At 58.4% G+C, this 10,617-nt stretch overlaps 1 protein-coding gene across 2 annotated transcripts; it reads left to right on the top strand.

The window, feature by feature from the left end:
* The first annotated feature begins 3,205 nt into the window (after positions 1-3,205).
* Positions 3,206-9,881, top strand: AK1 (adenylate kinase 1). 2 transcript variants are annotated; one of them, XM_016211020.2, is made up of 6 exons: positions 3,206-3,267; positions 4,824-4,859; positions 5,041-5,204; positions 5,907-6,023; positions 8,216-8,407; positions 8,651-9,881. In XM_016211020.2, exons 1-6 carry the CDS (start codon positions 3,261-3,263, stop codon positions 8,717-8,719), a joined length of 585 nt encoding a protein of 194 aa, XP_016066506.1. In that variant the 5' UTR covers positions 3,206-3,260; the 3' UTR covers positions 8,720-9,881. The 2 variants fall into 2 exon arrangements, with proteins under 2 accessions (XP_016066506.1, XP_087679066.1); XM_087822940.1 differs by lacking the exons at positions 3,206-3,267; positions 4,824-4,859 and having other exon boundaries at positions 4,880-5,204.
* Positions 9,882-10,617: the final 736 nt, after the last annotated feature.

Here is a 10,617-nt window from a genome sequence, read left to right as displayed (position 1 = left end):
TGTTGTTCAAGGGCCGCTCTTCTCTGGGCCTCAGTTTACCCAGCTGTCACATGGGAAGCCTAGTCCCGACCCCTGGAGTGGTGAGGGCAAGCGGAGGTACTGCAGGAACGGAAAACCCTCGGGGACAGTAAAAATGCGTGAGCCTGAGCGTGAGCAGGCCTGGGGGCGTGCGGCGCAGGCTCCCGTGGGCTCTGCCCCGTCCAGCCCCCTCCCCCCCCCCCCCCCCCCCCCCCCCCGCCTCCTCCGCGCTCCTGCCACTCGGAGCTGGCTCCCGGCATGCCGCGCGCCTGCTGACAGCCTTATAAATAGTCGCCTTTGCGGGCGGGTGGCTGGCGAGGACGGGCAGGGCACGCACTGGCCCCGGCGCCCACCCGCACCCCACCCCAGGTCAGTGTGCGCCCCGTGCCTGCCTGTGTGCGTGGGGGGGACGGGCCTCCGCGGGGAGTGGGCAGCCGCGGGCACCTGAGGAGTGCTGCTCGCGAGTGCCAGGGTATCCTTGGGATTTGTGTGGCTCAGTGTGTGTCCATGATTGTGATCTGTGTGTGTTTGCCTGTCTGTACTCCCCAGACGCTGCTCTGGCTATTTGTGCTACACTCTGTGCCTTTGTGTGTGAGTGTGTGTGAGTGTGTGTGTGAGTGTGTGTGTGTTGCAGTCCCTCCCAGCCTTAGACAGTCACCCCTTTGTCCCAGCCCATACTCCTGGGGCTCCAGGTTCCTGTCCTTGGCATGTCCCAGCTGGGGCCCTGGGAGGGGGGCTGTGGCCTGACTCCTGGCCCTGGAGGACCTGGGCAGGGCAGCCTATGGGATTGGAGGAGCTATCCTGTCACATCATTTTGAGTGCTGGGGGGCGGGGGGACACAGGATGCCCCCTGGATGTTTGGCCTCTGCCTCCGCCTTCTGAAAGGGCAGGGCTCTGGGGGAGCCCTGGGGCCCTTCCTGAGTACTACTCAACTACCCACCAAGGACTCTTCAGCAGCAGCGGGACAGGGCCTGGGGGTGGAGGCCCAGAGAGGGGACACCAGCGGCCCAAGGTCACACAGCTGAGTGATGGAGTTGGGATTTGACCCCTAGTTGGTTGCCAACCACTGAAAAGGCTGCTCTTGGTCAGGAGATGGCAGACCTGGGTCTTGCCCTGGACTTGCCTTGTGATTGAGGTTGTCTCTATCCCCTTGGCCTCAGCTCCCCAGACCCCTTGGGAGACCACCCAGTTATATACTAAGAATCACTGTGGCCCGGATCCAGAGACCTTATGAGGCGTGTGTGCTGAGCCTGTAACCTAACTCCGTCCTGGACCCCTGACCCCTAAGAGGCCTCTTCATAACCCAGGTTATTTTGGACCAAGGCGGCGGCAGGTTCCAGCAGGACAGTGGGGCTTAGGTTACTGGGAGGGAGCAGGGCAGGGGGGTTCACTACAGGCTGTTCCTGGCCTGGGGGACCTCCCCCTCCCCCAGCAGCTGCTGAATTGTTGGCAGCTACTACCCTTCCTTAAGCATACTCAGCAAGAAAGAGGCTGAACTCATGCCCACAAGCAGCTGCTTAAGGACCTACTGGGTGCTGGGCCCAGAGCAGCAGAAAATGCAGCCCCAGGTTTGACCCCAGCCGGCCCTGGAGCAAGTCTCTCCTCTCCAAGCCTCAGTTCCCTGCCAAGATGGCCACAGGGATGGATTAAGGCCCCCATCCCTACGATCAGCCCGGGCCAGGCCCAGCGTGGTGGGGAACACAGGCTTGTACTACAACAGAGAGGTCCCATACAGTGTGGTGTGTGTGTGACGCCAGGGGAAGTTCAGAGGAGGTACCTGCTAGTGTAGGAGTGGAGAGCAGAGTTCAGGAAGGCTTCCTGAAGGAGGTGACACTTAAAGTGAGTCCTAAACATTAACACCTTAGGGAAAGGCTTTCAGGCATTGGGTGCAACATGAGCTGGGGCCCGGAGGTGGGACACGGTCATGGTGGGGTGAGGGAGCTCCCAGCAGTTTAAGCCCCAGTTGATAAAGCTGCAGAGTGTGTGTGTGGGGGGAGGGCTTTATCTTGGGAGCTGAGGTGGCCACAGATGGAAGGGTTTTAAGCAGATGAGCAGTGTGGTCTTATGCTTTTTGGGAAATCCTGAAGATGTCCTGGAGGGATATAGAGGTGGGAAGGCCCCTGCTTGGAACAAGGTAGTGGCCGTGAGGACACAGTTCAGAGAGGTTCAGGAGCAAGAGGGTTGGAATGCACTTATGCAGGATGGAGGTGGGTGTGAGAGAAGGGACTCTAACTGGGGACAGAGGAGGGGCTGTTCAGAGTCTGCAGGGCCTCCGGCCTGTGTAGGGGCCGTAGATTTATGGAGTTGGGTAGAGAGGCCTGGGCTGGCTGGGCAGGGATGGAGGGGTCCTGGCAACCTGAAGCCAATAGTGAGAGGGTGGAGTAGGGGTCTGAGGTGAGGTCCCAGCAGGAGGAATGGTGGCCAAGGGTCCAGTCAAGGCAAGAGTGGCTGTGATGGTTGCAGGTGGCCTTGGCGAGGGCAGGGGGGTGAAGGCCAGGAGTGTATAGGCAGCAATTCTAAAGAGACTGATGGGAAGGGGAGGTTTGGGGGGGTCCCTGGGGGGCTGTGGAAGTGGAGTGGGGTCCCTGGAGGGGTTGGGGTTGACTTACGTGCTGGGGGGAAAGGAGGGCAGTGTGGCAACGTCCTCCATGGGGTGAGGGGGCAGGGGCCACATGGGGGGTAGGAGTTGGGCCTGGAGGGGGAAGCCCAGGAACCCCCTCATTTGAAAATTGCAGGGCTATGTCCACGTGAAGAGCTTTCTCACTTCAGACTCCTGTGTCCCTTCGAGCAACCCCTTCCAAACCCCATTGGAGATGAGCACACACGCAGCTCCTGTCCCTCCTCCCGCTTCCTGGCAGCTTTCCTCTCCCTCCACCCTGGGGAGTGTTGCTAAGGTGCCGGGCAGAGGACCTCACCCTGTTTTCTGGGACTTGGGAGGATAGCACCTCCGCAGTGGCTGGTGTCTCTGCTTGAGGCCCTCAGTGGTGGGAGGGGACTTCTGCCCTTCTTGACAGGTGAGGCAGCAGAGGCACACGGAAAAAAGATGACTTTTCCAAGGTCACCTGGGACTCCTGGACCTTGCCCGCCTCCGGCGGCCCCCTCTGAGGGCAAGTCAGGGCCTGGCACACCCCAGTGGCTTGTGGCTTGGCTGGAGCAGAGGCAGGGTGGGGAGCTCTCGCTCCCCCGCCCCACCTGTGCCTTATCTTGCAGCGTGCTGACTCCACTCCCTGGACCTCGGCAGGATGGAAGGTATGGAGGCTCCTCTCTCCTGCTCACTGCCTGTACCTCAGTGTGCCCAGCTGTTAAGGGGGTGTGCTTTCGGGAGACACTCTGGGAGGGGTTGGAGGAGGCTCTCGGGCTGCCAGGTGGGGCTTGCCGGGGAGCTCCCGCACCCTCCTCAGGCCTCTCATGGGATGTGCCAGCTTCAAGATTAATTTTAGAAGTGATGGGCCCTCCTTGAGGCCCCAGAGTGCCCCATAGCTCACATCCTATGCTGGTATTTTTCGAGCTGAATCCCTGCCTCTTTCTAGAGAGGGTAGGCACTGGCAAGGGGAGGCCTGCCCTGTAGAGAGGCCCCAAGTGTGCAGATGCTCTTCTTGGGATGTAGTTTCCCCACTCTCCAGTGGGGGTGGCTCTTGGGTCCTCCAGGCTCCTATGGGCCTGACCTAGAAGGAGTCATGGGCAGAGAGCCCAGCTGGCCTGTCTCCTGGCAGCACCACCCATCCCATCCCTGGCATTGAGCCTCGGCCTGGGCAGTTCTTAAAGGAGCCCAGTGGGCCTGACTGCTGCTGCCTGAAATCAGCGGTCACCCTTCCACCTCTGGGGCTCTGAATGTCAGCTGCCACTGGGCTAGAGCCTCCCCCACGCCCAGGCTTGTGCTGGTCACAGGGCAGGCAGGGGGTGGGGAAGGCATGGGAGACGTCGCTCTGACAGCTCCTCCAGGCTCTAACCTCATGACTGGGAGAGCCCCTGGGAGCTTCTGAGCTCACCTTGTCACTGGGACAGGGACAGAGAACCAGAAAGGGGCAGAGACTTCTTTTCTAAGGCCTCACAACCAGGTCCTGCTTCCCGGGGAAGGGAAGGCCAGCAGCCTGAGAAGAGGTCCCGGGTTCCAATTTGGGTTCTGGCAGCCCTAGACCGGGCCCCCACCCCTCTAGGCCTCAGTTTCCCTCTGTTGGTGGGGCTGTGGTCTCGCTGAGTTCTAAGGGTGAGTGAGACGGAGGTCGGAATGTCAACTGGCCTCTGTCTTTGGGCAAGGGTTCCATATGCTCACCACAGCCCTCTTCCCCAGCAACTGTCTCCAGGGCAACATATGTTGTGGTTGCCAGCTCCGCACTTGAACCGCCCAAGGAAGGCGGGGATGGGCAGGCCCAGGGTCTGGGAGGGGAAGGGTAGGGGACACAGCAGAACAGGACCATGGGTGCCTGCTGCTCATCCAGAAACCTCCGCAGTGAGGAAGATTCTAAGGCCCGAGGTGACCAGCAGCTGCTGTCCAGCCACCCACAGGGATTGGGGTGACTCGAGCCACTCAGAGTCCCTCTTACAGCCTGTGCTTGTGGCCTCCAGGCCTTTGCCTCTGCTGGTCCCTCTGCCTGGAACGCCCTCTCTCCCCCGACCTGTCCCAGTCCCTGAGCTTTCCTCGCCATCACCATTTGCTCCGGGCTGTGGCTTGTCTGCCTCCCTGACAGGAGTGTAAGCTGTGTCTGTCCCTCTGTCTCGGGCCCAGTACAGGCCTGGGATCCAGAGGTGCCTCTGGCTATTTGTCCTGCAAGTGACAGCTCTGCTCCCCCTTTTCTCTCCCACAGAGAAGCTGAAGAAAACCAAGATCATCTTCGTGGTGGGTGAGTCCGAGGCAGGCGGGTGGTGCACTTGCAGGGGGGGGGTCTTTGCAGGCACTTGTGGGAGCTGGGGCCTGGGACTGCACTCTGGGCTGTGCCCCTCCTTCCATGGGTGACCTGGGCAGACCCTGTCCCTGCAGAGGACTCCGTTTCTCAGGGTTTCTGAATGGGTGGGCGCTTGCAGGAGGGCCTGGCTCAGGGAAGGGCACACAGTGTGAGAAGATTGTCCAGAAGTACGGCTACACCCACCTCTCCACCGGGGACCTCCTGCGGGCCGAGGTCAGCTCGGGCTCGGCCAGGGGCAAGATGCTGTCGGAAATCATGGAGAAGGGGCAGCTGGTGCCACTGGTGAGTGGGCCCCAGCTGGGTGGGCGGGGGTGATGGTGGCCCTGAGTGGACATCAGCCAGCAAAGCCCATGACACACTGGCAAGGCTGACCATGACCTTCCCTGGCTCTGAACCCTTTTGTGGGTCCCCATTGCCCTTGGCACAAAATTCCTTCCAGAAGCTCCCAAGAGCCTCCAGGACCCTGCCCTGCTGACCCCTCCATCCTGCCACCACCCTGGCCTTTCTGTCCCCTCAGACTCAATGGACTCCTTCCTGCCTGGAATGTTTTTTCCTCCTTGGCTTTTGGACTTTCCTGATTCCTCAGATTTGGGCTAAGACCCCCTAACTTTATACTCTAGTAGCCCCCCTCCTTTGCCCATACAACCTGTGTCATGCTTAGAAATTGATAAATCAACAGACCACGAGTTTCCCAAGGACTGGGAAGGTCTTTGTTCACAGCTGTGTCCTCTGGGCCCCAACAGGAGCTGGCAGGGAGGAGGGCCTCAATCTATAATATTGAATGAATGAATGAATGAATGAATGAATGAATGATTTGATCCATCCATCAAGTCTTCGTGGTTCAGAGAAGGCCTGGAGAGGGAGACTTGTGTGGAATGTCCGTGTTAGTACAGAGGGCTTTTCAGCTGCGGGAAAGCGCACACCAAGCCCAGAGGAGGGGTGAAGAGGGGCTCACGGCCCCTCCTTCTTTTGCTATGCCCACAGGAGACAGTGTTGGACATGCTCCGAGATGCCATGATGGCCAAGGTAGATACTTCCAAAGGCTTCCTGATCGACGGCTACCCTCGGGAAGTGCAGCAGGGGGAAGAGTTTGAGCAGAGGGTAAGGCACAACTTGGTGGATGGCCTTTGGGAGCTGTGCTGGGGGCAGCCAGGCAGAGGCTGCTGTCATGGACACAGAGGGAGAGATTTCGGGTGATGATGATGGGGGTGGGTAAGGAGGGAAATGAGGGAAGACTTTCTGGGAGTCTTTCTAGAAGCCCAGGAGAAAAGTCTAGAAGAACGGGAAGCACCGGGCTGGGGAGTTCATAAGCCTGGCCAAGCTGAGGTTCCAGCCTAACTGCTCGAGGCCTCAGGCTGTCATTCTGAACCTCAGTGTTCCCATCTGCAAAATGGGGATAGATAGGGCACAGCTGCCTCGTGGGGCAGAATGGGGATTAGAGCGAATGTACTTTTCAGAAGTGGGGCTTGGCATTTGTAAACACGCGGTCAGAGGGGCAGGGAATAGCATGGACAGGGCTGGAAGGTCAGGCTCATGTGGGGAGAACAGAAGCTATTGGGACAGGGCAACTGGGGATGGTGTGGGCGAGGGAGGTTCAGGCCTGGCTGGAGGCTTCGGATGCCCAGGAGGAGAGTCCAGCCTCCTTCCAGGGGCCACAAGGAATCCTGCTGGAGAGAGTGGGCCTTGAGGATGATCCCTCTGAGCTGCCTGGAATGGGTACCCACCAGGAAAACCCTCCACAGGGTGAGGGCATCTCACCCAAATACACACATGTATATAGACATGTGCATGCACATGCAGGCAACAGCACATGTACATGTGCACACAGGCACTGAGGTTCACATATATGTGCACAAAGCCACAGACATATGCATCCGTGCACACAGGCCTGGGTACATGTGCACACACACCTGGCAATATACACACACGCACCTCAGACAGTGTGTGTACATGGACTCAGTGCACCTAGACACTGGGATGCATATAGGGGGAAAAATGAGCCGTAAGTGCCAAGGAGGGAGAGGTCAGTAAGGGTGTGCGGGGGGTTCAGGGAGGGCTTCTTGGCAGAAAGACTCTTTGCAGGCCTTGCCAGGAGGACTGGGCATCCCAGTGGGCTGGGGGCTGGACCAGACCCTCACCCCACTGCCCATCTCTGTGACAGGAATCATCTTTAGACTTCTATAGCTTTGAGCCACATCTAGAGGTAGGATACTGTATTTCTTGCCCTCTAAGTGGCTGCAAGACCTCAGGAAAGTGTCTACCCAGATCTGGGCCTCAGGTTCCCTATCTGTGAAATGGGGATTGGCTGAGTTTCCTTCAGACTAGGAGGCCATGGACCTAGGTAGGCACCAGCTGTGTGATGTTACCTCTGACCCTCAGAGCCACATCTAGAAAATGGGGTTGTTGAAAGTTCTCATTCCTCCTGGGGCTGCTGTGGGTGTTGGTCTGGGCGCCTGGCTCTGCACAGGGCCCATCCCTGCTGTGGCCTTCAGGGGTCCAGTATCTGGTCTTTTTTACTCTGGACACCAGGGGGCGCCAGGTCCCCACCAAAGGAAGATAGGTCAACTCCTTCACGCCCTTCCAAGTCTTCTTGGTGATGAAACAATCATTCCAATGACAGTGACATTGTTGAGAACCTCCCAGAGCTCAGTTGCTGCTCACCCCTTCACTCATCCCTGGTTCCTTTCTCAAGTCCTTACCCAGCCCTGCTGCTGTAAGACAGGTGCCCCTTGCCCTCAGGGGCTCCGGGCCCGCTGGGGAGAGGGATGGCTGGTAAATAACCAGAGGCCCTCCTGAGAGGTGCTGAGGACATAAGTAGAGGGAACTGGAAGACCATGTCCCAGGGGCTGGGGATGGTGGTGGGGGTGGCATCTAGGAAGACTGCCCTAGGGGAATGAGATTTTAGTTGGATCTGAAGGTGGGCACTTGGTATTGAGGGAAAGGGCTCCTGGCCTGGCAGATGAGGAAGCTGCTGAGAGCCAGCCCAGCCCAGAGCCAGTGTGGCTGAAGCAAGGAGAGCAAAGGAGTGAGGAGCACCAGATGGGGGGAGGGGCAGGGCCCACTGCGCAGGCCCTCATAGGTCAGGAAAGGAGTTTAGACTTTCTCCTGAGGGCACTGGGGAGCCATGGAAGAGGTTTGAGCAGGGGAGTGGCAAGGCAGATTGGTTTTAGGAAGGTCCGTCAGGTTGCCTTGAAGGTACGAGGGGATCTCAAGTGGGGCCCCTGGGAAAATGTGGGGGAGGTGGCCTGGGGTGGGCAGGACAGGGTCCCCTGTGACTAGTGCCCTGCCCACAGATTGGACAGCCCACACTGCTGCTGTATGTGGACGCAGGCCCTGAGACCATGACCAAGCGGCTCCTGAAGCGTGGAGAGACCAGCGGGCGTGTGGATGACAATGAGGAAACCATCAAGAAGCGGCTGGACACCTACTACAAGGCCACAGAACCTGTCATCACATTCTATGAGAAACGTGGCATCGTACGCAAGGTGCGCCCCCTGCAGGCCCGAGGGAGCCCTAGGAAACCTGGGTTTTTGCCTGGCTTGGCCTCAAATTGCTGTGACCTTGGGCCAGCTGTTCTTCCTGGGCCTTGGTTTCCCCGCTGGTTTGATGACAGGCTGCTGTCCACTGCGGCTGGACTCGGGAGCCAGGCCTGGCCTCTGGGGGGGCCTGCCACGGTGGGGTCCACCCAGCCTCCGGCGTCCCCGTCCTCACCACCAGTCTCCCTGCAGGTCAATGCCGAAGGCTGCGTGGACAGCGTCTTCTCCCAGGTCTGCACCCACCTGGATGCCCTCCAGTAGCAGCGCGGAGCCCCTTCCCCCTCAGCCCAGCCCCACCCCTGCCTGACTCAGGAGCCCTGGCCTGAGCTCAGCGCCTCCACCCTGCCCGGCTGGTCACAGACAGAGGAAGCCACTTTATCCTGTTTTCATGGACAGCTGAGCACTAAAGGAATTTCCGAGGACATTCGGTTTTACTCCTTTTTCTTCGCTTCCATTGGGGTTGGTTTATGTGGGATGGCCGCCCGGCCTTGAGTCCCAGCCCCCCCTTCCTCCCTGGGCCCCTCAGCCCACCTCAGCCAGCTGCTCCTCCCCAGGCTCTGGTGGAAGGCCCAGGACCCCTCCTCACAAGGCCACGCCAGGCCTGGGGATCCAGCTGGGGATCCAGCGGGCCCGAGGCAGGGTCCATGCTCTTGGCGCCTCGGGTCAGGCAGAGCTGGGCCTGGGCCTGGCTTCCTCTGCATCCTTGCTGTGTGGCCTTGGCCCTGAGCCCTCATCTCTCTGAGCCTGTTTTCTGTGCCTAACCCCCGCTGGGGACTGAGCTCTCATATGCAGTGAAGCTGTGGGGGGCTTCCTGATAGTGGGGGTGGCACACATTAGCCGGTCAAGTGGGCAGTGACTTGGTCTCCTCGGTGCGAGAAGCCCTGAGGGTCTGAAAAGGGCGTCAGGATTGAACTGGTGTGTGTGTGTGGGGGGGTCATGGTCAGTAGTGCCCCTCTGAGGAGGTGAGACCTGAAGGGCTTCCCACCAGGTGGCCCCGGACAGGTCACAACCTGTCCTTTCTAAGCCCACTTCAAAATTCCAATTAGGCTCAGTGACCCCCCCAGGTTAGCAAGAGTACACTAAGCAGAGGGTGTGAGCCAGAGACCATGGCAGCCTTGGGGATATGCCAGGCCTGGGTGATTTGGGGAGGCCCCAGAATCCCCTGGGGAGAACCATCTTCCCCTTTCTGTTCTCTGTCATCCTCTGACCTCATCATGGAGAAAGGCTCCATTTGGTGCTCATGTGTCCTTAACACCTTTCCCAGCCCCAGCAGGTCCCTTAAAGCCTAGAGAGCCCTCAGCGGGCCCGGGCCCCACCTGGCCACAACGAAACCCTTGTGTTCTGACTGTGCCCACTGTGTGTCCCTTCTATTTATGGCAAGTGTGGCTGGTTTTCCATTTACATTAGTTATTTAAGCTTTCCTTTAAAATAAACGTATTTAAGTTCTAAAAGGTGAGTCTATTGAAAGAAGAACATGAAATAAATAAATGATAATACAGGGGAGAGGGGAGAAGGCAGGATCATGCGGTGAGCTGTCCAGGCGGGGTGGGGTGTGGGTGAGGGCCTCTGGGCTGGTCTCTGTTCCCCACACCAACTGGGGTGTGTGGGGAAGCCTCAACTCGCTGGGACCTCCCACATGGGGGTGTCCATGTCACATCTGTCAAACTGGGCTAACACACATACAGACCACACGCTCACACACACACATGCTCACACTCACATGCACATGCCCCTTTATCGGGGTGGTCTGAGGATCCAGGTGAGGGTGAGTAGGAAAACATGCCACAGGAGCTAGGGAAATCCACCCAACAAAATCATCATTATCAGTTTCTTATTACAGCTTTGGGAATCCAGGTGTGTCCCAATTTATGAAAATCTATGCTGACCCAAATTCTTCACCAAAGAATCACTTAAAAAAAAAGAAGCTTGAAAACTTAAAAAAATTATACAAAAAAATTAAAAAGCTCCAGTAACTGCTACCCCATCCTTACCCCTACAAAACCTTCCTTTGGGGGATTCCTTCCTGCACATTTGTTCCTTCAGCAACACTCCAGGACACCTGCTATGCTGGCAGGACAGAGGCTTATAAGCCCTGGCCCACGGTGAAGTGGCTCTCGGCACAAGGAGGGGACCTGTTCTCACAAAATTCCATCAGGCCT

The sequence above is a fragment of the Miniopterus natalensis genome, chromosome 12 (assembly GCF_054644295.1).
Source record: "Miniopterus natalensis isolate mMinNat1 chromosome 12, mMinNat1.hap1, whole genome shotgun sequence".
Lineage (NCBI taxonomy): Eukaryota > Metazoa > Chordata > Mammalia > Chiroptera > Miniopteridae > Miniopterus > Miniopterus natalensis.
This window is presented reverse-complemented; position numbering and strand designations above follow the sequence as displayed.